Raw genomic sequence first — 27369 nt, forward strand, 5'->3', positions numbered from 1 at the left:
GGCTGTGGTGACTCCGGCTATTTCTCCATCCTTTTGCAGATTTCGGATCCAACAAGAAGAGCAGAAAAATGGCCCTTCGGGGCTTATCAACCTCACATTTACCACTTCTCCACTTAAATCATTCTTCACATACGAATGCTGCTCTTTCCCCCTCGCCCTTTATTGCAGGTCCTGTCTAGCATTGAGTCTAACCCAGAAATGACTGTGCTTTCTAGGAACCAAACGCATTCATTTCCTCATATTACTCCTCCTCCCACTTTCCTGGACAGCGAGAGATTGTCTTTTTTTTTTTTTAAAGCTGCAATGAAACAACATTAACAGAAGACAGCAAGAATCTGCCTTTGGTGCACTCATTAAACACTTTCCACAGAACAATTAGATGGTGGGAGCATTGTGGCTTTGTGGTTTAGGAAATAAAATCATCGTAAGCACAGAAAATTGCCTGCCTCGACCAAACAGACTTGAGGAAGCTCGGTGGTGCCTGCGGTTGCTCTTCTGCCTTAAACGAGCCTGGATGGCGGAGTCCGACAGTGAAGGGACCGCTGAGGAGATGGGACAAGTCAGCAGCGACACAGGCTGTATCGTTATTAGCTAATCACAACCCTGGAACGTGAACAAAACACAGTGGCTCTTCTCCCACGGGGTCTAATTTTCCCACAATAACCACACCTCTCATTTGAATTTATTCCCTAAAAGATTTCTTTTTTGGAGGGTAAGGGGGTGTGTGCGAAGAGGAAGGCTGTCAGGGTAGGAGGAGGCTGTTTGGGTTAGAAAATGGTGTTGGAAAGTTCTGCGGGGTTCTGACCTCGCTACCTGACAATCTGTAATGGGCATACTGTCTTTTACCCCCTAAACTTCTGTTATCGGGTCTGTTCTCCACACCACCTCCAACTCACAAAGGCACCGGTAAGGAGCGTGGCCTCCTGCCAAACTGGGCCAGACAAGCCGTGCTGGTTCTCTAGAAGACGGGTGAGGGGAAACCTCAGAGCGTGAAGGCCTGGATGAAGGAAGTTCCTTGTTTGGACTCTGAATCCCTTTTGAGGCAGGATTCCCTGATAACAAACACTTTGGAAGATGAGACAGCGCTACAGAAATGGAAGTGGGTAGTATCGTACTCTGAACGTCTGAAGGAGTCCCACTGTTTCCTTCACTTTCCATTTCCAAATGCTTATTGGAGGTCTCACAAGTTGATTTTCTAAGGCAGAAATCGACTTGATTAGCTGTCAATAAACCTGGGTGCCTCTTTCCTTTACCTTGTTTTTAGTATCCTTCCCAGTCCCAGCAAGGGCAGACACTTAAAGAGAATGAAGATGTAATTTGGGCCACAGGTTTGAAAAAAGTCAGCTTATATAAATTTGGTATTAATATATATGGATTGAACAAGAGTAGAGCAAAGGAAAATCAGACCGGTTTTCTCTTCCAGTGATATTTTGCTTATAACTTACCACAATAAAAGTACATACCTCCCCTTAGCTGACCTCAGATGTTTGTTTTTATAGATGGTCATAGACAGAGATTGAAGAAAAGAAAGTTAGTGATTTCCTCACGAAGGTGAGAACATATTAGTGGAAAAATCCAGAAATATAATCTGGTTTCCTGGGCGTTCCTGCTGTTGAGTATTTCATGGTGTGGTAGGCCTGCTTGACAGCTCACCTGGACTATAAGGGGGGCATGTGGACAGATTATCCTGAAGATTCCTTACAACTGTCAAGTCTGATGATTTGACCAGGCTCTGGACTCGGGAGAGAGTGAGGGGAGTGGAGTCTGTGGAAAGCAAGTGCATGTCGCTGGGAACCCGTCCAAATCCTGGTCTTAGGGTGTCCTAGAAAGGGAGGTATGTGCCCACATGGGCAACACTCTCATTTCTAGGACACAGGCCTTCCTGATAATACAATAGTCAGGTTGGCCAGGGTCAGGAGAGCATCCAGCTAAGCTCTAGATTTGAAAAGCTGTGCGCTACAGGAGGTCTAGGTCAGCACGCAAATGGCCGACCTCTGAGCACAAGCCCAGGCACTGCCTGAAATCGTACCGAACTCTAAGTGGTGACAGCGGCGAGGAAACCCTGGCTGGACATGGGTGTCTTACTATTGAATCTAGTAGTGCTATTGGGTCTTTGGTAAGTAGGGTGCACTGGTTCTGTAACCTCGAGTCCAATTTCCCACCACTGTGGGAAGTTCACAGCCAACTTGTTCCGCTGTGTCACAAGGAGAAAGACGTAAGGACAGGGTCTACTGTCTGCATTTATATTCTAACACTGTTAGGAAGGGTGGGCATGTTTGTTTGCCAAAGGCCAGATTCAGAGAGAAAATCACTGGATTTCATTCCAGTTTTAACCTCGTTTTCTGTTGTCCAGAAGAGCAGAATTTTGTATCACTATCAAACAATGAAATCTTTCTCATATGATATTTTTTTTTAAAAAAAGGCAACAATATGTATTATATATACATATTAATAATACTCAATATTTTAATAAGAAAAGTAAAATCTAACAACTCCATTTTACAAAGGAGAAAACTAAATACAGATTAAATGACTTGCTCCAAATCTCAGTCTTTCACAGTTTTAGGTCAAGATGTCCATATCCCCTAGAAAGAAAGAAAACTGTAACTCCTCTGGTACATTCTTTAGGTTAAGATTTTTCAAACCTCTGCCCTGGGTCTGACCTTTCTTTGGTTGTTTCTGAATATTTAGATTCTTGACCTGCATGTGATGTAAACAGCTGTCTGTCTGAAATTCTTCCCACCCTGGTCAGTTCTGACCTGCTCCTGCCTCTGACACAAGGGGTTCCCTCTTATCAGGCCACACCATCGCTTGCTCAGCACTTACTACGGTTTATGACCCATCACGTATGTTAATATGTACACCTAACGGTGGGAGAGCGGGAAGGCAAGGCTGGGGCAGCTGGCCGGCTCCGGCAGAGCCCCCTCCCAGTGCAGGAACCCACACGAGCCGGATCGTTGCGAGGACGGCCCTGCTCCTAGCAGTTTGATCCCGTCCCTCCAACCTCCTTCTGACTTTGTCCATCCATTTTCACCACTTGTGGGCCTCTTCCTTTTCTCCTTTGTTCTGGCTTCTTCTCTTTACCTTAGAAATAGGTGTAAGTTTTCTTCATCTTCACCTTTCTCCTCCTATTCACCCGCTGCTTTTATGAAACACTACATGTCATGGAAATGCCATATATGAATATGTAATTCTTGCCTCGAGTCTCACATCCCTTTTCTCTCATTGCCCACAGAACTGTGGTATTTATTCCACCATTGCAGTGAACTGGCCACTCAAGGATGAACTGACTACCTAAGTACTAAATTCAAATACAGTGGTCCTCCGTATCTGCAGGGGACACATTCCAGGACCCCCAGGGATGCCTGACACTACGGATGGAAGGAACCCTATGTACACAGTGTTTTTCCTATATAACCTTTTCACTTAAAGGAAGCACTTTACAGCTTCTCTTTGGCATATCTGAATCGCCAGCTTCACTGTCCTGCACTTTGGGGCCACTATTAAGTGGAATAAGGGTGATTCGAACATAGGCACTGGATACTGGGAGTCAATCTGGTGACCAAGACGGCTACTAAGTGACTAACAGGCAGGGAGCATGTGCAGCGTGGAGACAGATGCTGGACAAACGGATGGTTCACATCTTAGGCCGGACCGAGTGGGATGACGCGAGATTTCATCACGCTACTCAGAACGGTGCACAATTTAAATCTGTGAATTTTAGCTCTGAAATTTTCTATTTACTATTTTCAGACCAAGGCTGACTGTGGGTAACTGAAACCATGGAAGGGAAACTGTGGATAAGGGGATATGACTTTGCTCTCACCTTTATCACCTTCCTGCTAGAAGCTCACTTGCTTGGTTTCTGTGACACTGCGCCACCTCGGTGGTTCTTCCTGTGTGTCCCACAAATACAGGCACCAGTCAGGCTGTACACCCAGCCCCCACCTCGGCTGTGTTTGATGACTGGATCCAGCCTAAGGATCTCACCTGTGCCCAAATCTAACTCAGGCTGCCTCACCTGTGCAGTTTATTCTCCATCCACTATTTTAGCTCCAACCTGTGATGAGCTCGAGGGTCAGATATCCAACTGTTAGATGTATTTAAACAAGGGGCCTGTTTTCATGTGCTCCAGCTCAACACGTGCTAAATCAAATCAGCTTCCAGCACGCACGTTTCCTTCTGACTCTACTCTCTTACTGATGAAAACACTGTCACTGGTCCCTTAAACTAAACACACTCCCGTCTTCTTCAACCCCTTCCCCGGGTTCTCCTCACATCCATTCAGTACCCAAGTCCCATCACCGCCACTCTTGTGCTCCAAGTCCTGAAACAGCCCTCAGCTGCCTGCAAGAGCGAGCCCCAGCTCCTGCCCGTGGCTCAGCGTCCTCCGTGCTTGCTATTTCCCACATATCTGGTGCTTGTGAAAAATGAAATGAATTTCCATTTGCGAACTAAATCCTTTTTCTGCATTTTCTCGTGTTTGACACATTTGCTGTACCTTTCATCTCTCCCTTTCAAAGTCCTACCTAGTCTTAAAATTTGGGTTCCAATGTCAGCCCTTCTATGAAAAAGTCCCCCATTTCCTGAAGACAGAATCTCTCCTGTCACTGGTACCTTGTACCTTATCTGACTTTCCACTTTCCAAATAGGTTGCCTAGGTTGGTGCATTTTGCTTCTTTTTTGTATGTGGCCACCGCATCTAGTCTATAGCGATTGATGGGATTAAACCACACATGAACGGACCATTTCTATTTTGTTGCTTTCCAACCTTCAAACATGGACCTTAGATCATGAACCTCTGGGGAGTTGTGACTAGAATAAAGCTTTGTTGTTTTTCTCATCTAGAATGCACTTAAGCAATGAACAAATAATGCTTTGGACCCGTGGTAGCCCTGATAAATGGTTAGATGAGACAGCAACATAATTTAGTGGGGAAAAAACTGGATGGTTGTGTTATACAGAACACATGGCAAGAGGGCAGCTGGTGTGGACGGGCTGCTCGATGCAGGGGGCGGGCCGGGCAGTGTTTACCATGAGCCCCTCACTCAGCACTACGGAGACTCTACTAAAAACATGGAAAAGTGCACCCAAAACAAAGCAAGAACAAAGCACCGAGTTAGTGACAGCCCTTGGAGGGCAGGCAGGGATCTGCCCACCCACTGACGTGACAATGGACAGCCCTTGGCACAGGTGGAAGCTGCATGCATATCCCGAGTGCGGGCTCTGTGACCAAGTGACAGCCATAAATATCTGTCCCCCTCAGTGGGGGGTGGGGGTGGGGGTGGCCTTATTGGGCTTTAAATTAGGTCAGGACTTTTAAGAAACTCCAGGTCAGGGCATGTCATGACTGCCGGGGCTGCCCACCCACCTTGCGGTTGTTCTGACAGCAGGAGCTGGGGATCCTCTGGCAGATCAAGACCCCAGAATGAATCACAGAATTAGCTGCGGTTCCATTTGGACCAACAGACTTCTCATTTTCTTGATAAGTGAAATTTAAAGGGAATTCCTCATGGAAACACCCAGCACATGTGGGGGCTGTCAAAGCTCCCGGGTGAGAGGCATTTCCATGTTTTTTTTTTTTTTTTTTTTTAAAACACACCCTAGAAGCAGAATGATCAATGATAAATAAAGAACTGTTTACTAGAAAGACAGATCCCTGCCAATCTTTTTTTTTTTTTTTTTTTTTTAAATGTTTGAAAGGCCTAAGAACTTTTGAAATATTTGGTTTTCATGAAATGCTTCTGTTGAAAAGCCATTGAGCAGCGTGCCAAGTACACTTTTCTCTTTTTCCTGGTTTTGTCACTTAGCATATCTGCTTTAATGGTGACTATTCTCAGAGCTCTTTACTATCAAATGTTTAGAAAAATGGTGCAGCTTACAGAAGAGGAAAAAAGTAGAGAAAGGAGGTTCCTTTCTTCTCTGCTCCCTCCCCACCCCCCGCCTGGGGTGTACTTCACATTTTAACATAAGGTATACAAAAATACTGGTTATGAAAAGGTTTTTAAAACGGTGTTGGAAGTTATGGTTTAGGCTTAAAAACTAACCAAATCATTTTCCTATAGTGGGAATTTAGTAAAATAATGTTTTTCAAAAAGCCAATGCTGGAATATAAACTACACACGGTTGGAATTTTTGTCAGCTCCATTCACTGATATGCTTCAAATGTCTAGAATAGCCCCTGGCCAGGACATAGCAGATGCTCAATAAATATTTGTTGAATGAATGAAAAATATATCAGGAAATTATAGTCACTATAGTGACATTTTAAACACTATATAGTGTCCAACCTCCATTAACACTGAGGAAAATCAAATGAGCCCCGTAATGTGAAGAACAAGTTTACACATTGAAACCTTCTAGAAAAAAAAGCACAAAATGTTGAGACTTGCAGGAAATGAGCAAAGACTGGGATGTCAGTTGTCCTTCTGGGACAGTAAGGGTGTAGGGCCATCTGACTGACTCGACCTCATACATAAATAGCTAACTTTAATAACTGACGTAACTGCCTGACTAAAACACTTAAATGTCTAGTTAATGCAGGGGGAAACTGACTGTTTTGAGATTTATTTCTTGTCCTTGATAAGCAATGAAACAAGATGGGCCTAAGGAGACAAATGGGGGGGCGGGGAGTGGTAAAGAGAACTGTCCCTGAATTAATAAAATGCTGAAGTGTAGCACAAGAAACACCCCTTGACAAGTTAAATGGGGTGCTGCTTTATCTCCCCAGTGTAGGCGAGCTCAGGACGGTGGACTTAGGGAAGGAGAGCTTCTGTAGGACGAGATTTCAAAAGCCCACACAAGAGTAGATGGCTCTTTTGAAAATAAAATGCCTTTAGTCGACATGAGACTCTTCCTTATTCCATATCATGACATCGGGACATTTTGAAAGCCAATCTTAGTAAAATTATTGGGATTAAAAAATGGCTCCCTGTAAGTCAGTTCCAATGTAAATTAGTATTGATCCATTCTTCAGAAACCTGTCAGACCTGAATCTCCACCTGTAAGCTTCCTCGAGAGAAGCAAGTCGGGGGTCATCAGGATACCCACCTGTCGACCCTGTCTAATGTCACCATGACGGACTGGGGTCCTTCTCAGAGACAGGCACCGGACTAGACTGAATAAATGGCTTCCAAACATTTGTTTTAGAACACTGTCACTTTGCTACTCGATGGAATTAAACAGCATTTGAGTGTCTGGGTGTAAGGTATTGATCCAAATGCAAGGTGGGATTACAAGTAAGTAAACGGCTCCCACTTTGAAAGGACTTACCACCTAGAAGGTTAGAGATAAGGCATGTACTCAACTGTCCCACAAAGAAAACATGTCAAGTGTTTGAGTTGTAGTAGAAGTATGAAGAATGACTGGGAGAACAGAAGGGCAGATGGTGGCCCTTACAGAGCACCCCTCTCCCCTGCTCCACACGTCAGCCTTCCCTCCGCTCTGCCCTCAGGGAGCTCCTAATATGGCTCCTTACCCAGGTGTCTGCATGGGACTCAGGTTTACAGTAAGTTAAGTATTTGTTAGAAATAGATTGCGGAAGTGATTCTTACTGAAAGGGTTTATGGTGGAGGTGGCATTTACATTGATTCTTAAAAGTATTAGCATTCTACACACAATTTTCATTAATTACTCGAAAACATCTTGTACTACAGCTTAACTGACAGAAGTATAAACTGTATTTTTTATAATGTGCATTGAAACCTCCGATTTTATACCTAGACATTAATCTTCCGAAGTGATAAATTTGTGACACAGAAGATCTTCACAGGCGAAAACAAGGGAGAAGGTGTTTTACGCATTGGGTTGGGGGATGGGTGGGTGCTGGAGAGTGACCTGATTTGGCTGGAGCTGGGCTGCTTGGGGCAGTGACAGTTCTGGCATGACAGGATGGGGGACGAGCAGGGAGCACCCCAAATGCCATGCTCAGGAGTTTGTTTACTCCATCCACACAGGGATGAACCACATGGAAAGTGTGTGAACAGAGCTCTTTTGTTTTGCCAACAGTGTGCAAAATGGATGGAGGGCAGGAGTGGAGTAGGAGGCCATCCCAACAGTACAGCGGGAGTGAGAAAATGGCCTCACCCAGGTAGTGTTAACTGGAGGAGAATAGAGGTGTTTCAGAGACAGAACCGAGTGCGTGGGGCGACCGATGAGCTGTGCCACTGAACTCGAGTCTGGCTGTAAAGATTGCTCCCATGGCTGAGGAAAGGTGACGTGACGATGACGACACACTTACAGGAGAAAGAACAGGTCTGTGGAAGACATGTACTTTTCGACTTCCACATTGTGGTATCACTGACGTAGCTGCGGGGAGAGGCCTCTCCCAGCACCTGTTCTGTCTGTCGTCCCTCCCTCCTGGCTCCATTAGACTCCACCCCATCTCACTGTCCCTTGTGTGTGATGGCTTGGAGGGGGCCCAACTCATTTGCATGTCCTTGTCCTGCACAAAGCATAAGGCTTGAAAATGTGGATGACGTCAGCACATGAATCCCATCTCTTCTCATGACGCGAGCTCCAGAGTAACACACAAGTTAAGGGGGGCAGGGATGGAGGCCTCTCGTAACACTGAAAGGTGTGGGGTCGATTTCTTGTTTCCCATTGCTCATCCAGCCATTCAACCGGCTACTTTTCTGCACCACTGCCCTGGTGACACGCGTGTGTGACACTGAAGGTGACCACTCCCTCCCTGGTCCTTATGTGAGGGGCGCAGGAAAAGCCTGACTCACACGACACGCCTCCAATGTCTGTGAACCTTAAACAGTCCACAAGGAAGGCACCATTTCCTTGGGTTTTTGTTGTCTCTCTCACAGCTCTCAAGGAGGCAGGCAACACCTTGAAGATGGGGAAAAACTATTGCCTAGAATTTAAAGTAAAAACTATTTGCAAAGTCAATGGTGGGGATGGAAAAATGCTTCCTTAGCATTTTAAAATGCCTTACACTATCGAAAGAAATGACCTATTATCTAGAAGTGTGCACGAGATTGCGTGCACTTACGGGAGCATTTGGAGAATTTTAAGACATTTTTTTTTTTAAAGGGAAATAGAAGAAGGTCAGTGGAATAATGTGGTACATGAACGCAATATTACATTTTAGGCAGAAAATGCAAAGAAATGTTCATATGTGGTAATAATGCTTTCTCCCAAGCTCTCAAAATTAAACAACCCATCAACAAGCTGGGTAGAAGACAAATATTATTATCTTTCTTTAAGACCTAGCTGCACGCCTTAGAGACAATTTGCCTCTTTATACCAATACAGACACACATTCCCCCAAAACAGGTTCAACACTGGGTAAGAAGAAATGACCCAAGAATTAATTACCTAATAGGAGATTGAAGTAAACAAAGGAAAAATTATCATATCGAAATAAAAGACAAGAAACACAATTAAATTAGGCTTCAAAAGACCCGGGAGAAAGTTATAAAAGACATAATATGCATTTACCTGTTTTTTATTCTTTCATGATTTAATTTCTAATTTTATTCACTACCATCTGATAATTGCATGAAACACTTATTGTAACCATGGGCAATTTAGACCATTTTAATTTTTATTTCAAGGCCATGAGACAAAGGAACCTATTTATTGCCTAAGGGGATTTTTTTTTTTAACAAAAATTAAAGCTTAATCTTTCATGTTTTAAAGCATAGACGGTTTAATATCATTTATAATAATGCTGTAGGGAGACTGTTCCTGGGTATGCAAAATTGAAATGATAAATTTACAATTATTAAAAGAATTAATAGTTTGGGGGATTGAATTGTCCCTTTCCTTTCGAGATAGATTTGTCTGAAGCATAAGAGACATCTTTAAAAACATGGTAAAACCAAGGCCTGTGCGGGAGTGATGCATTTCACAGTTTGACTGGACTTGTTAATGGAACAATAGTAAGCCAGGTTTTTGTTATTTAAAAAATAAGTAATGGTATTGGCCTTGGGAACTGCTTCCAACCCTTTTTATTTCATAGGAAATTGCTTTGATAAAGTGGAGACTTATGAATTCTACTAACCACGTTTTGTGTGACTTTGAAAAAGTCTCTGATGGAAAGTAGACAAATAATTTACTTTCACTTAAATGCTAGATTTTTTAGTTACACTTAAGAAAAATAATTGAAATGTAGATTTAAATCATTTCTGCTGCTACCTATCCTTCAGGATTCTGAAGCAATACTTTCAGCTATTATGCAAAGCATTCCTCAACAGAGAACAGAAAATTCACTTTCAATGCTACTTCAGTTTGCAGAATTTACGAAAGGGCAGAAGCACCTTAAGAGTAAAGGGAAGGACACCTTGCCAGTGGTGGGTTCTAACAAGAGCAGAAAGGAAGGAAATACATCTTAGGATACATGCCCTCTTTCATTAAGGTCTCAGGAAAAAACGGAAAATATGGTTAAAGTTCACTGACTACTTCTGCCATCTTCTTAGGCTCTCTGGGTACCCTGCATTTTAAGAAGCTTGTGACATATTTGTGTTCCTGACCATAGTGGAGGGAATGGATGTGGGTCCATGGACTTGGACTTCACCTCTCACCCCTCGTGCCTCACCCTCACCTCTTACTCCTCATCTCTCACCTCTCACCCTTCACCTCTCGTGCCCCACACTTCACCCTTCACCTCTCACTCCTCACCTCTCACCCCTCACCCTTCACCTCTCACCCTCACCCTTCACCTCTTATCTCTCACCTCTCACCCATCACCTTTCACCTCTCACCCCTCATCCCTCACTCCACCCTATGCTCAGCAGAATGGCTTCCTTGCTAGTGTGCAGTCTGCCAAGCTCCCACCTGCCTCACAGCCTTTACACTCGCTTATCCTCTGCCCTACGTATCTGCGTGGCTTCCTTCCCTTTATTCAGGTTTCTGCTCAGATGTCACCTTTTCACAGGGAAAACCTCCTTTAATCCCCGTCACCCTCTCCACCTACTGGCCTGGTCTCTCTTTACAGCTCTTGTCCATCACTACAGAGCACATGCTCCAAGGTTCCCTAAATAGACCAGGCAGCTCCTGAGAGCAGGGAGCATGTCTCCTCTGCTCACAGCGCCCGCAGCTCCTGGGCAGCACCCAACACGATTCCAGCCCTTAAAAAGCATCACCTGTCAATCACTTTGTCACGCTGATCAGCTCACATCTGCTTTTGCACTTGGCTCCTTAAACAGACAAGTCTTCTTTGAAAGAAGAATGAAATGTTCAGATATTAAAACCGATTCACTGAAACCAAGGCATTCCAGCCCAAATACACAACAGAAGAACACATTTTAGTAAAGTCAAATGAAGCCTCCTGAGCAAACAACAGGCCACATACCCTTCAACCTAACTGTTGGAAGGAACAGCAGAATGATTTTAATGTAACTACACTAAGTTAAATTCTTTATGGCTGGGGGCTAGATGGCTCCTTGCCATATAAGGAAGAGAGTCTTCACATAAAAAAGAGTCTTCTTTTTTCTATCTTGTTACCAATGATTTGGTCAGTTTCTGCTGGTTATTTTCAATAAAAGAGAAGATAAAGGCCAAGGTTGGAAAAATTACAAATATTTACTTTTGCCAAAATAAAGTTAATATTGCTTTCTCTTAAAAAAAGAGCTAATCCTTCATTTTTATATAAACAAATAAAAAGTGTTCAGATTTTGAATGACTTTTAGTGTTTTCTGTCCAAACAAAATATAGTTGAAAATATCAGCTTTTGACTAAAGACAATAAAATGTGTGTATAATACTCTGTAATCATGTCATGGTCTTCAGAGGGCAGATAAAAATTCTTGTTTGAGAAAATACTTTTCAATCTTATTTATAAAACAGATATATTAGACACGTCCATTTTTAAATTTGTTTTTAAGAAAAATCACTAGTATTCATATAAGGGGGAATTTATCATGTCAAAAATATTTCTTTCTTAAAAAGAGTCACTGAAGTATTTATTTAAATAACAAATGTATTATATAACATTAGACCTATCGTTTAATTTGTTGAAAAGAATGACAACGTTGATATTTCGGGAATACTGCTTGTTGCATGAGATCAGGCCCACGTAGAGTAATGAAGACATTCTAGAGCATGAAGTCAAAGCATCTACGAGCTGTTGCTATGAGATTACAGCACATCAAGGATAAATCCCCCAGCTTCTTCTACATATCTCCAAGATTTCTCCCTCCAAACTGTGCTCAGAGGGAAATGTATTAGATACACAGTGTTTTATAAACAAACCAAAGGGCTGTTATTGCCTTTGAACCTGCCAGAGGGACTCATTGCCCCCTGATGTCAAAAGCCTTAACAAATCTGGTCCACGGAATGCTGTAGTTTTCATTTTCTATTTTTCTGAAAGAAAACCCCACACTATTACATAAGTTTTCTCAACACTTAGCTAATCTTTGGGGCATAGTCGATAGAGGGTCATGGGCGTTTTCAAAGTTAGAGAGAGTCTGGAGATTGTCCAGGCCAAACCCTCCATGCACCAGAGGACGAAGTGAGATCATTTATCAAGGTCTCAAAAATTCAGAGAGGAAGAGAAGCCAGCGAAACATTTCTTAACAAACAAATGATGGTATCCAAGCAACCACATTATGTCTGGCTTGTATGAAAGAAAAATGGCATCTGCTTTTGAATAAGGCACCAACATTTCTGAGGAAAAAGACTTTAAATGACATAGCCCAGAACATGACCAGAAACAAACAACAAAGATGGTCCCTCTAGACTGTGGATTTTAAAATCAAAGGATGGAGCTGGTGTGAAATATAATACTGGAATGATCAGAAATTTTGAGATCTAACAGAGAATTCTTAAACTGCTTTGGAAAAAAAAGGGCAGGAGAAAAAATGCATGACTAAGAGAGCAAGGCTCTTCACACCGGTGAAGATGGAAGGACGGAATGGACAACACAGTTTTGAAACTAAATGAACACGTGAGAGTCACCAGCAAGGTGGATTCTCTCACAGAAAACATTTTTTCATTTTATCCTTGGAAAATAAAACACACACACACACTCAAACTGGTTCTTTAAAAACCACTGAAGTTCCCGGGCTCCACGGCCTGGCTAACCTGGCCTTCCCACCATCCCCCATTGTGTGGCGACCTGTGCACCCGTCTTCCCCCTCCTCTTACCCCCTCCTCTTACCGGGGCTTGTGAGGGCTCCCAGGGCGCTGCTCGTGGTGGAGAGAGGGTTTGCATTGGTGGTGGTGGCTGAGGTCTGGGCCGCGGCTGCAGCAGCCGCCAGCGTGGCCAGATTCTGTAGCTGTAAAGCATTCATGCCTGTGGAGGGAAGACGAAGGTACTTGAGCAACCGGCCTCTTTGCCTGTTTCCCAACAAGACAGGACAGATGACAAGGGCTGTAGGCCCTACGATGGTGTACTCTGCCCAGCTGCCTTGTAGCTTCTCCTCAGCAGTTGCCTCATTGTGGGGCTGTCTGTCCTAACGCAGGGCACTCTTCCCAGCTGCATTGCAGAGACCCCCAGAAAAGCTAGGTGGAGACTGCTCTGTGTGGAGACCAGCCCTGGCAGGGCCTCCCCCGGGGAGCTGTCATGAAACGGGGAGCTTGGGGCTTGGGCAGAGCGAGGAAGGGCTTCAGGGCAAACTCTCAGTCTCCAAGCTCTGCAGCTGCACAGAGAGAAGGTACCAGAGAGGAAATGACAGTTTACTGGTGAAAAATGGTAGTTTACTGGGAATGACAGTTTCTTGCTCAGAGGTTGAACTGCTAGGGCTTCCTGGCTCTGCCACTTTACCAGTTGTGCGACTCTGGGCAAACGATTTGACCGCTTCACTTCTTCTTTAGTGAGTGGTAATATTAACTGTATCTTACCTCGAAGAGTTGTGGTGTAGATTAAATAAGGTGATGAAGCACATTACTTAGTACAGTCACTGGTACAACAGAAGCGCTCAACAAAGGTTAGCAACCACTCTTGTGTTGTTACTGAACACCTCTCTCCAGACTCACTTTAAATGTGAACTCTAAAGTGTAGCCAGTCATACTTGAGGACTAAAAGAATGAATAAGTAACAATGGCAGGAGCTCATATTTTCACTTGTAAAATATTCATATGTACATTTTAAAGGTATTTGTATTTTAAGGAGGGAGTACTTTTAACTAGAGTGACTCTGGCTAGTGACAATTGAGAAAAAATAGCAGAGAGAAATGAAACTTTGCAAGAACACGAGGATGGGTCTCCAGGATTCATTTCACACTAATGTACATTTGAGAGGCAGGAAACAACAGTTCTCTCCTTATACAGAGAAATTTTATACAGAAAAATACTGGAATTAAATAATCAACTTAATTTTACCTTGTTCGCATGTCTCAAATCCAGGAACTTAATAAATGTTATTTAGCAAATTTAATCTGCTTCGGAGAGAGTGGCCAGATGACAACTTCCCTATGTGTTTTTTGGGTCGTGGGTGGAGGGGAGAGACCCACGGGGAGAGAGAGAGAATGTTCTAGTAACATACCTGTGAAAGGCCCAAGCTGCAGTTGCGCTGCCTCAGCCTGAGGACGGCTCACTTACCCCGCTCCCACGACCTGAGCCCCTCAATCAGGACTCATGTCTACTCAAAAAGAGTTCCCGATGTCTTTGATGCCAAATGGGTTCTCGTTTTGCGCAAAATGACACTCAGTCTGCTTCTAGGAGATGTCCAGGCCTGTTGGCTTAGGGTGGAAGCTCAACACCTGTTTTTCAAAGCTCCCTCCATTCCTGGGGACTCTCAGAGGCAGGACATAAGCCCTGGAGGCACCTGTGACTTCGGACCCTGCTTTCTGCAGCACAGGTACCTGGGAGTGACGCTCTTTACACAGGGTCGTACCTGTGAGAGTGCGGGAGTTGGGAAAGTACTGGCCTCACGTCTCAGGCTTCTCTGAGCAAACAGAGCGTGTGTGTGCACGCGTGCATGTGTGCGCCTGTGCATGTATGTAACAGGAGCCGTTGGACTTCAGGGCCGACCCACCTGCAGCCAGGAGGGGCCGACTCCTGGGCGCATTTGGCACTTGAGTGTGACCAGGGCGGGCTCTGAGTTATATTGTCAGGAGTGGGGAACGTGTGCTGTCCCCTCTGGGCCCTGCAGTGATAACGTCCCCTCTCATGTTTTAGTGATGTAAACCAGATGACCAGGCTACATCACCAACAGCTGGCTGCGCAGACAAGAGGAGGGGTTAGCGCTCAAAGTACATCCCGTAATGCACAACTGGCACTGATTAATGACACCCAGAACCACGACTAAGCCTAGGTCACAGGGTCCTCGTCCGGGATATCTCCTCAGACCCGTTCCAGGCAGGAGCCACAGTGCCTGCACGGCAGCATTCCAGAGCTGGAAGGAGCTTGTCCGGGGCTCAGGTCTGAGCCGAGGCCTTGGAGCCCATGGCTGGGGAGACCTTCAGCCACACCTCCCCCTGCCCACCGCAGAAGGCTGACAGGTGTACAGTAATGCTCGCATTCTGCACGTGGTCTGCAAACTTCCTCATCTCCCTGTTTATAGCTCTGGGGCATTCGTTCATCAAATCCCACTTGGGCACCATCGGTGTGTCTTTCTTACCCTCAGAACTCGATACGAAGTTCCTTGAGAACAAAGGTGTTATCTTCTTCATTATCAAGTCCAGCTAACACACACGTACGCACACACTGCTATCTATATAGTAGGTGACTGATGGATGAGTGACCAGGGTAACAAGCAGTATATGAGATTTTCATAAATTGCCATAAAGAGTATTGACAGTAGACCCAACCAAGGTTTTAATTTTCTCCATTTTTGGTCAGTTTTTTGTATATATGAGATATCAAATACTGTTTCTGCAATTGTTAATCCATTCTACAAATACTTATAAGAACATGTCCTTTCCTCATCTCGCCACTGACACTCATTACAGGTCCCGGAGCCCAGCCGACCCCACTCAGGTTCTCTAGCCCACTGCCATCTCCACTCAAAAACCCTGGGCGAGACCCTGTGGGCCCCTCTCAGGGTCTCGTCTGCATTTCCCCTTCCCACACTTCACCACCCGAGAGTGCCATCCTGTCCAGCCTTTCCCTCCCTCCACTAGAAAGCCCAGGCAGAGGGATTTTGGCGCTGGGGCTCCACAGTGGGGGTAGGGGGCACTCTGCTCAACAATCATACTGCAAGGAAAGGAAAAACATGGGCCACAGGAAGCAGAGATGATGGGTGGAAAGGAGAGGCCATCACGAGCCCCAGCTCATGAGGAATTTGGGGGAAAAGGAAGAGGGGAAGAATTAGACGGAGAAGCCAGCAGAGTATGTGCCTGCCTATCCATCCATCAGCCCGTCCATGTGTCCGTCCATCCATCCAGCTGTTACCCAGTGGCCACGATGGGGCAGGCCCTGGGCACGCACTGAGGATTAAGCACCTGTCCCCGAGGAAGCCGCAGTAAATCAGAGCAGGGAGAAGCCAGGGATTTGGTGCTGGTGGGGTAATCCTACTTCATCAGTTTCTGGAAATAGGTCCAGACTCAGAAACTCATTCTCAGTGGCCTCTGGTTTGATAGGGAGCTCATGGAGGCGGAGGCCTCCCAGCGGGGATCACACCTGTCCTACCTTGGTTCTTCCAGGGTCCTGGGAGGTGACCCCAGCAGGCTCTCCCGGCACCCCCTCCCCCTCTCATTCCCCAATAGGAGTGCTCAGTACACCAGAGAGGGAAGGCACAGCCTCCTGGCCAACTATTCTGGGTTGGGGGCCCCGTTCCCAGCCCTGACTCCCACATTTCTGCTCTCCTCAGTGCAGAAGCTTCTCCTCTTCACCCTGTCCTGTGTTCCTAGGCCTGGAATGCGGGTGACAACGTGACAAGTGCCATTTACTGGAGGTAGCACGGCTGGTCAAGTGGAGTGCAGACCGCATTTTCTCAGACCCATGAGCTGCGGTGCAGGCTCTGCCTCACCCTGTGTGAGCCTGGGATTCTCAGTTGTGAGGTGGGCCTGGAACAGAAGGCACCCTGCCAACAGCACGCATTCATGGGGACTCCTGTCCTCAGTGCCAGGGAGCCCTCATCCCGGCTGTGGACATTCCACGTACCACCCGCTCCTATAGAGGTGGGGGGTGTGGGGGCCACAGTATCTCCAGAAAACTCATTGGCCCAGAATCAGGGAGCAGCTGGGAACGCTGTGTGGACTGGCTCAGGGTTTCCTCCTCGGCCCCTCAGCTGCCCCAGACTTTGCTGGCACACTGACTGCTTCTCTCAGACCTCTCCTCAGACTCAGGCTGCTTAGACAGCCTGCTCCCAGTGGGAAGGAGGCTCCTCCTGGCTTTAACTGTGCAGGGTCAGCACTGGGGCCCCCCTGCGGCCGTCTCCACTGGGGGCTTCTGCTTCTGCTCACTTCCAATTCCCACTTCTGGTTCCTTTCAGTTTTCCTTTTTCTTTTGGGGGTGTGTGAGCACATCCTGTTCCTTCCTGTTTCAGGTGGCTCTCCGCCCGCCCAGGCCCACGCTCTACTTCCCAGTTGCTCCCACACAATAATCCAGAAAGGGCACCAGACGGACAGCGGGCGGTGGCAACGGGAAAGCTGCTTCTGGGTAGGCAACCGCTCTTTTCTGAGGAAAAACCCACCACTTTGAACCTCAGGAAGCACTCTGCTCAGATGGGCACCCCACAAACGAGGGGTGACAATCTAGGGGACTAGAAGTGCAAAACATTTAAATAAGTTTTATGAAACCCAACAGTGTGCCAAGATCAAGATGGCCAAAAAAAAAAAAAAGGAAGAAAAAGTTGAGAATACAGGGATTCCACAGCTCATTCATTACTTGGGGAAAGAAGGTCCTTCTCAAAACGAAGAAATGATGCAGAAAACAGATGTGCTATCTGCCTACTTGAAACTTAAGATTTTAAAAAAATTATTTATAAGGAGAGGGCATGAAAATTTAATTTAATGTTCACCTTAGGTAATTTTGTGTCTTATTGTTCATAGCAATTACCATAAATCTGCATATCAATAAGTGAGAACAGATGTCAGTTGTTACAAGTGCTTGCCAATCAGGTCTGTTAGAGAGTGACAGATGGGTGGTTATGGAGTTCTCATAAGGCCCATTAGCACATTCGCAGGAAGTGTGTGTGGTGCGAGGGTAGGAGACAGGCCTTGGGAAGAACGTAAATCCTGTGGGTCCAGGAGGCACACCTCACACCCAGGAAGAGACTCCCAAGCAAGCCTCTCAGCCCTCCAATGCAGTCGTTGTAAGCATCTCCCCTCCTCTCCACTCGTCACAGATATCCTTAGACAGTTTTCTCTGGGAATGGATCTCAAATTGATGAAAGCCTTACCATGTTGTGGTTTGATGCAAATATTTGCACTCTCCAATTTTACTATTACTTTTACAACGCAGACCAGACATTCTGAAAGGGACTTACTACCAGCTGTACTGAGTATCAGAAGCAAAGTGGAACTCTCCTCTTTTTCCGCCACTGCTTCATAATCTCTATAATTTCCTAATAACAATCTCTCACCCTAGGGAAAAGCAACCCACTCTTAACGCATTTGAAATGTTGTCCTGAATGAGAGGGAGGCAGTTTTCCTGGTACTGTCGCGGAATTGTTTTGTTCTGAGCGGATTTGGGGCTCTCGCTGCATTACTTCTCTCTATAGCTCAGCCTTGCTGGTTATGGCCAACTAAACTGTGGCCAGTCACTGCAGCCTGGATATATGCAAACACACCTGAATTTGCTGGACACTGAGCGCTGTTTTATAAGCTGGGGGGCAACAGAGAGCTCAGGTATTGGATCAGGCTGACATGGATGTGAAATTTGAATCAGCCAGTTACTAGCTTAGTGACTTTGGGCAAGTTCATTAATTAACCTCTCTAAGCCTCAGTTGTCCCAACCTGCAAAATGGGATGCTAATGGACCCTACGTCATAAAGTCGTGATATTTGGGGATTCTGTGTCCTAGCCCGTATGTTGCTCCTCATTGGTGTTGCGGTCTCACATAACTTATTTAACTATTTTATACTTGCTTTTTCTTTTTTTCAATTGTGATGCTGTAACAAAGTGGTGGCTCCATCCTTGGCATACTGTGAGGATAAAAGGCATGATTATTTCAAGGAGCTCTGTCAAAATTGTAAAATAGTACTGTTGTTTTCTAACTTGATGATTTTTTGGGATGATAGCTGCTACCAAGAAATTTTTGCCAATTCCTTTCTCTTCAGGAAAAATCCAGATTCTGAGCCCAAACTCAGACTCAAGTGTCTGAGGTTTCAGAAACTTGTGTAACAAATACCACGGTTGAGTGAAAAATGGACAAGTTTTTATTAGAAGTTTTAAGAGGGAAAAATCAATCAACTTCAAAGATGCACAGAATGTATACATAAAAGCATTCAGCGTATAAAGATTTGATCCCAATCTATTTTCTGCTTTTAAATTCCATCTCTTTTATAAAATCATGGAACACATTTAAAATTAAGTTTGAAAGGAAATGGTAAGTTTTTTTTCCCCCAAACAAAGTGTAGTGGGCGTCTCATTCAGTTTTATTGATGCAACTACTTAGTAGCTTATCATCTAAAATTTCTTTTTCTGTTTTCTTCTGGGGAGGGGGGAGTGGGATTTATTTTATTTTCTCCTCAAACAGCAAGGCTCATTCAAATGAGATGTTTCAGACTCTGTGGATAAACCTCAGTCCCCTGAAGGACAGACCATTATGTTCTGAGAGTTGTTCACACAAAATATTATTGGTTTCTGAAATGATATTTCACTCCTTTGGTGATGGTGCTCCAAGCTGGAGTCCTTGGATTTCCATGTGGTGTTTATTACACGGCACTGCAGACACAAAACTGGCATTTGAACTGTGTGGGTGCCCCCTCGCGCTATGTCAATCACTCGAAGGCATTTTAACCTCAAGTGGGGTTGGGATCAGGGACCCCTGGGCTGCTCCAATCCCTTCTACCGCATGTGTCATGTACCGTGGGCTCTAGCATGTGTGATGCTGTGAAAATTCTCGAGTCCCAAACCCTCGACAGCGCATTTGCAAGCATACTGTCCTTAGTTTACATAATGTTTCCTTTTGGCTTAAATAGGAGGCAAACGCCACATTTCTTAATTAAAAAAACCAAAACACAGGCATTTAACTTAAGTGCCATTGGGAACGTATCCAAGACATGAATTTGAGTTTGTTGGTTTATAAATTTAATTACTCGTCCACTCAAACATAGTCATGAGCACCTCTTTAGTGGCGTGAGGGCTGGGTTCACTGGCCTGGGCCACGGCCGGAAGCACTGAGACTCAGTGGTATCAGAAAGGTAAGGGAGGAAGGTGAGGCAGGGAGGGGCTTTAGGGGAGCAGGGCGGGGGTGGGGAGTGCTCCCACATCTGGGGAGTTGAGAAAGCTTCCTCTAGAAAGTAGCCTCTATTACCAGTTCCCTATAGAACACTCCTGAGATGACAGGCAAAGACAAAAGATAAGCCCTACTTTTGGGAGAAGATGAAAGAGCAGAAGGCCATTCAACTGCATCACTGAAAAAAAAAAAATACACCCCACACTAGGGTGCTTCAAACACTGAGGCAGATGAGACTTGATTCTGCATCTGAATGGAGGGTGCCCTTTACAGGAAAATCGCCCAGCAGGCAAAGCCTTGACATTGATTTCCTTAACACTCTCCATGTTCAAGGTGACTGGCAGACATGCATGGGATCATTCAGCATTTGATTTCACAGCCTGTGCAGACCTGAGGTGCTGAATTTAATATGCTGAAGATTCAAGGAAGGGGTAATTTGGAAAGCCCAGCGCATTTACTGAATGCCTTTACATCAGCCATCTGCTTGATGCACCTTCTAAGGTGTTCCCCATGTAGCCTCCGTTTTGAAATGAGCACACACAGCATGTGAGCACTAATATCCTGACCTGTGGCTGAGGAGGCAGAGAGGCACACACCTCATGAAAAATGACAGGGCACTCTGTCCACCCAGGACACGCGCTTGGCAGCGGCCTGAGGACCCAGCGACCTTCTCTGCATAATTCCACTGTGGGAGTGGGAGAGCCTGAGGCTTCCTTGAAGCAAAGACCCTCATTTTGGATCAGGGTGGGTCCATACTATTAGAAGAAAAACAAATCTTGCATTGGCTGAAAAGGTGACAAATCTTAGCATTTATTTTTGAGCTCGCAATCTGGAGGTCTTTCTCTTTTTTAAAAATAGAAAACTTCTGAATATTTTACTTATGTCACTCCAATTCCCTTCATAGGACTAAAAATAAATTCACCATTCAAAGTGATTCTGAGCTCCAAGGCCAGCTCCCCAAACTGTATTCGTAAAGATACAGATGAATGATTTAACTGCTTATCATTTGAATATATATATGTTTTTCTAATAATCCAAAAGCTATAATTGCAACAGAACAAGCTGGTGGTGCCAGGAGATTGAAAGCCAATGAATAATTCTGCAGTATTTCTACTGTAGGCCAGTGTGCCCCATTAGACAACAACTCAGCATTAGCCCACGAGGCCAGAGAACTTGGCTGACAGTGACAGAACACATATCAGGAGAAAACTGTGTATGCTCATCGAAAGTCTTTCCAGATGCATTCAAAGAGAAACAACAACAACAACCACAACAAAAACCAAAACCAAGGATATGTATTTGGGGGGAAAACCGGAGAGGGTAAAAAGGAGGTTTCATAGTGATAGCTAAAGAAATCTGGTTTTTCTTCTGCACACTCAGGTTTCATTTCATTGACTCACGGTGCCCTTGATGAAAACAAACTGCCTGATTTTCATGTGCCAAAAATCTGTTCTTCTTTTTGCCCTCTCTCCCCACCCCTCTGGAATCAATAAGGAAAGAGCTTCCTCACTGTTCCTCTTGGCAGGTTAATGGCACCTGTGCTCTGATTTATTGCTCGGGCTGCCTCCCCTGGCCCCGTGGAAAGTTCGGGTATCAGCCTGGAAGGTGACACAGTACGAATGACCTTTCACTAATCACTGCACCTCAGTTACTACTGACACAGCTCATTAGGAAAAGAAACCCTTCATGAGCTGGCTTTCAAATCCAGCCACACTTTGATTTTCTGAAGAACAAAGATGACACTTCCACACAAAAGCATCCGATGCCCAATTCTGTCAACTGGGGCACCAAGTTAAAAAAGGCACCCTGTTAATTGTCTTTGGTTATCAAGGGACTAGAACTGTATCAAAGATAGGCCTGCAATCTTGGCTTTCATGATGGAGGTCAGGACATTTTTATTGACTGCCTATTATTAAAATTTTAGAGGGTTATTAATCATTTTGGCTGCTCTGGATATAGGAATCCTGTTGGAAATTCCCCAGTACCCAATCCCATTTTGTTTTTAAAGTAAAAATAAATAAATAAACAAATAAAAAAATAAAAAAAGTGTGCTATGCAGGGATTCTCAGCCCCATCACGTTATAAGTGTTAGAAATACCCGAGGTAGAAGCTAAAGTGAGTAGGACTGCTAATTGCTCTTTGTTCTTTTCCCCTGAGGCTTTTCTTTGCCCTCTGACCCCTGCCTCCCCACCTTCCCGCCCCCAGTTCAGACAGAAGCCGGTCACAAGGAAAGGCAGGGTCCATGACTCACCAGCCATTTGCTGAATGCCACTGAATGCACCCAAGTTGCTGGAGGAGGTGGCCTGCTGCAGAAGCTGCAAAGGAAAGGGAAAGTATGAGAGGGGGCAAAGGGACTTCGGATGAAACCGGGGACACATCCGGTTTCCTCTGTGTGGATACAGTTGGCTGCTGCTGTCTCCTAAGGGCCTGAAGGTTCCCAGAGTTGGGGCTGCAAATCCATAGTAATGTCTAATCTCCACTAAGAACACAGACACTGGGGAAACTCAATAAGGCTGCTGCCTTAAAACAATTAACCAATTTACTCTATTTAACAACCAGGTGTTAAATCTATTGAAACCGACATAGGTGACTAGTGCTATCTCTCTGTCATCTAGTAGTTACTGTAACTCAGCTCTGTCAATCAAGGTCCATCTCTGGTCTCTTCTACATTCCTCACAGCTCGGTTTCCTCCAGCCTCTTATTAGAAGCACATGCACTCAGTGGCTCTTGGCTCCACAGAGACATCATCACAAGTCAGACATAAACGCATGTGAAGCCATGGCGACATGACCAAGACAATGGTCACTCACTTTAAGACCATCTTCACTGGCAGAGAGAAACATGCTATTTGTCAGCATCTTTTAAAAAAGAAATGAACATATCTGTGAAAAGGTGTCTGCATTTCTCCCTAGAGCTTTCCCAAACACATCCCCCCACCTCGCATAGAATCAGTGGGTACCACAAGGTAAACGCATGTGGCTACTGTCCTAAAATGCCCCTCTATTTGCCCAATTGAGTTGAATTATAGGTTAACACTGAGGTGCTATATTGTTTGACTAGATTTATTGATCTCTTTCTGATAAGGTAGATCAATACAGACACAGTTTGTATATAGGAGCAAGCATATAGTTACCTCCTCTACTCAAACGTACATGGGTACCACAACGCATAGACTCACCAAATTTATTATTGATAAATTGTTATGTGCCTTGGGGGAATAAGATGCATTCACTATTTAAAAACCAGGTTTCAGAATTTATTTGGAGCTCTGCGAAACAACTGTAGAGCTCAGCCACTCCTCGGGGTAAGTCAATTCTACAGGAAGGAAACTCCATGATGAATATGACCTAGACATGGGCATCTGTCAGTTGACTTAGAAACACCAAGCGGAGTAGGGTATCAGTGGCTGTTTGAACCAAAGACTTAGTGACAATGCTATTCTGGGGACTAACATTCAGTCACCAGAAAAGTGTATCTAATGTTCACTCATCCCTCTTGACTTGTTGGAACAGATTACCTCTGAATCACACACATAGACACACACGAAGAGAGGAGGAAGAAGAAGGTAGGGATTACACATTTTGATGAATAGAAATCCCTTATTATGATGGTTTGATTACTTAATATTTCCATTCTCTTGTGGTTGCGACCCCTTAATTCCCTCCTCCTATCAGATATTTTTAAAAATTAAAGTTAAGCAAAATTAAAACAGCTTTGAAGACATTTTGAGGCATTAATAAAATCTATCGAGGTAAATGGACATACCTGGAGTGTCATGAAACTATTACCGAGGGTTCTTTCCACTGAACACCGTTCTGTGGGGAGCAGGGGTCAGCCCCTCCACACAGAGGTGGGGAATGCGTTAAAGCCAAGGGCCCTTTCAGAGACATGGGCTTTCATTCGAAAGCAGTAGAACAAACATGGCAAAGAAAGGATGAATGCTCATGAGAACACATAGATAAGAGCGTATAGAAACGTGTTTTATAAATGATGAGATGAATTCTCTTTCAGGGTACAGAAATCATTTGCAGATGTGACTAAAGAAACATGTACTAGAGATTTCTGTAAGCCAAGGGGGGATGGGAGATGTGCCAGAAGACCAGGGACATGTAGACAGCCACATGTCTTTGAAAATGGTGGGGTGGGAAGCTGGATCCTTAGACAATGTGAAGAGGTGAGCTTGACTTCAATTTCTAATAAAAATTCTTATGTATGCAATTAAACAGATGGTCTGTGCACAACTGAAAAGCACGAGTTTGTGGAAAACAAATATTGTTAACTTAGACTCATTTTTCTCCTAAAATTTCTAGACTGATAGACAAAGAAGACACGGCAAAGCACATAGAGATTTCAGCAAGACATCAGGCAATATCTCTGATGGTGTCTCCGTGGATCAGATGGAGAAATGACGAGATGACAGCAAACTTGGTCAAGGCTTTCGGTAAGTGCTCAGGTGAAGACAGGAGATGAATGCTCCTCGTTCGTTAATTGAACATGTATTGAGTGGCTATGACACGCTGGACCCCAAAAGGCACTGGGGTGAGGTGGGGAAAATGTGGACTAGGAGCCATGTCTGTCTTCTGAGAACATGGAGGGACACACAGAGGGGTGAACCCCATTTGAGTACCAGCAGCATGACTTTGGGTCACGTGATGCAACTTGTTTGAGTCTCCCTTTTTCTCACCTGTACAAGTAGGGGAGTCTGAGCTGTCAAGGCCACTGGAGGACTATTTTATAGAACAGTATGTGTTCTGCTATAAAGTAAGGCTAGTGGATGATACAATCCTGAGAGGAACGGTTAAAGGTGAAACGACAGCATCAGGACACAAACACACACCTGCACGCACGCATGTACACACACAGACAGAGGCTGGAGTAAAAGACCAATCTCACAATATGAAGTTATATTAATAAACACGGAGTCCAGCATTTGGGACCCAAAACAGAAGAATGGGGTAGAGTGGCAGGATTTCGCAGTAGTTCATGTAAAGATAAATAAAAACTTAGAGAATTGTTAGCTGCCTTCCATCTTGCATGGGACATGGTTACTACAAATGCCACTCTGAAGCTACATTAAAAGATTTGAGAATCCACACTAGGGGTCTGTGCTGTTTGGGTCTTACTCGGGGAATTGTCTTAAATGCTGGTGACTGTATTTGAATAAAGACATTGACAGAGTGAAATGGGTGGCTCAAAGGGAAACCAATAAAGTGAGTTCAGAAACAATGAAATGGGAGGGATGGTTGAAAAAATTGGGTCTATTTGGCCTGAAACAGGATTAATTTTTTGGTGTCAAATAGTAAAGTAAGAAATATATGATCTTGTTGATACAGTTCCACTGGGAAGACCCAGGATCACTGAAACAGAGTTCCACGGGGATTTCATTTGAGGTCCTGATGTGGAATGGACTGACCTCCGAGGCAGTGAGCTCTCCCACCACAGCTGCCTCGGCATCCTGACACAACCATCTATGAAGCATGCTGCACCCCTTCGAATGCAGGATTTTATGACGTCTCTGAAACATGGGCTTAGCCTTGTGGGACTCTGCTTAGCCTCTATCAGGCAAGAATTCAATGAGTCACGTGCTTATGCTAATGGATGTAACTTGGAAAAATATTCTGCATCAGGCTGATTTCAGTAATTTCCTGGGATTCGAAATGTCCCCCAAATGAAGTCTGTAGCGTACTTAGGGGGCAAGTAGCTTGTAAGAGTCTCCTGGGGCCCACGCACCGCCCGGCCTCCTGCACTTACCGCCAGGTACTGTGGGGTGAGTCCGCCCAGACCCGTCAGGTTCCCCCAGGTGGCAGTGTTGAGCTGTTGCATCTGCTGCGCGAGCTGCTGTTGGAGGCGCCTTTGCTCTTTGTCCTTCTGAGTGTCAGCGAACTTCACCACGATAGGTGAAGAGCAGCCCTGTGGTCAGACACAGCGGAAAGTGGAGGAGTTACAGCCTGGTCGCATCCTCGCGTGAGACTCAGCACGGGGCCTAGTGCTCTGAACTATCTTGGAGCACATGGGAGAGTCTGGAATGGTTTTAAAATGGTTTCATAGTCCTTCTTCTCTGAACAGCACCATCAACAGAAAATTCCAGATACTGTCATTGGTTTCTTTGGGGACCTGGTGGTCGGTGAAGCCATTTACTTTGTTGCTCTGATTATTAAACTGCCTCTCCTTCCTTCTTCTTGTGTCTTCCTTCAACCTTCCCAGGACTCCTCAGAGACAAGACACCTTATCAAGGTTCTTTAATTAAGCTTCCCGGTTCGCTTGTCTGAAAGACAGACCTGTTTTGTGTGTCTGCCTGTTCCCACATGTGAGCGGGGGTGGGGGCGGGGCTGAGGGGGTGGGGGAAGAGTTGCAATGGGATGTCTCTCATTCTTTGTGTTTTTACTCTTTTCAAGTTTAGGTTACACATTTTTGAACTGTGGAACTGTGGGGATCACGTTGATTCAGCACTGTAACTGGGAGAAGCGGATTTGTTTTAGAAAGAAACGGGCATGAAGGAAGGAGATCCTCAGGGAACATAGGCATTGACCAACGTAATCGTTCCCATGTTTTCAGAAAGATCTCTCTTCCTTCTGTATCACCGCTACTCTCCACAGTCCCCAGAGCTACTGCAAACCAAAAAAAAAAAAAAAAAATTAATTAGTCAAAGGAGATGAATCTTAAATGGCAAGAGGACTGTACTTGGCTTCTTTTCCTCACTGCTCTAGGAGTTTCTTTCAGTTTTCATTTCCTTTAAAAGGCAAGGAGTAGGGGTAGTGAGAGAACATGGCCAAGGGTTATATGATAGGACGAATTCACGTTTGATGTAGATAAAATCATTAGGGAAAATAAGGGCCTAAGACTTCCATTGGAAAGCACCTTTTAAACATTTGCACTTGGTAAATACTCAGCAGAGACATTTTCTCCTCCCTCCCCACTCTTTTCTCCTTCTTAGTATAGCTTGCTTACACGTTTCATCACAATTAAAGCTGTTAAAATTTGCTGAGGTAAAAAGAAGTAATTCTACCCAAGTGATTAAAAAAAAAAAGCTTTTACTGAAACTCAGCATAATAGACCTCCCTTATTCCTCTCAGAAATTTTATATTCCTATTTAAATGAGCTTTTCCTTTCTCTTCCCTTTGGGTCACTTTTCTTT

General features: G+C 44.8%; 1 protein-coding gene across 29 annotated transcripts in view; it reads right to left on the bottom strand.

The window, feature by feature from the left end:
* CELF2 (CUGBP Elav-like family member 2) overlaps positions 1-27369 on the bottom strand; it is a 786847-nt gene that overhangs the window by 34464 nt on the left and 725014 nt on the right. For all 29 annotated transcript variants that reach the window (XM_019738197.2, XM_019738201.2, XM_019738187.2 and 26 more), the window contains 3 exons: positions 25986-26144; positions 22486-22549; positions 13108-13242 (listed from right to left, as the gene is read on the bottom strand). In XM_019738197.2, coding sequence (XP_019593756.1) covers positions 13108-13242; positions 22486-22549; positions 25986-26144 — 358 coding nt within the window. The remainder of the gene's footprint in view (positions 1-13107; positions 13243-22485; positions 22550-25985; positions 26145-27369) is intronic.

The sequence above is a fragment of the Rhinolophus sinicus genome, linkage group LG02 (genome assembly GCF_036562045.2).
Source record: "Rhinolophus sinicus isolate RSC01 linkage group LG02, ASM3656204v1, whole genome shotgun sequence".
Classification (NCBI taxonomy): domain Eukaryota; kingdom Metazoa; phylum Chordata; class Mammalia; order Chiroptera; family Rhinolophidae; genus Rhinolophus; species Rhinolophus sinicus.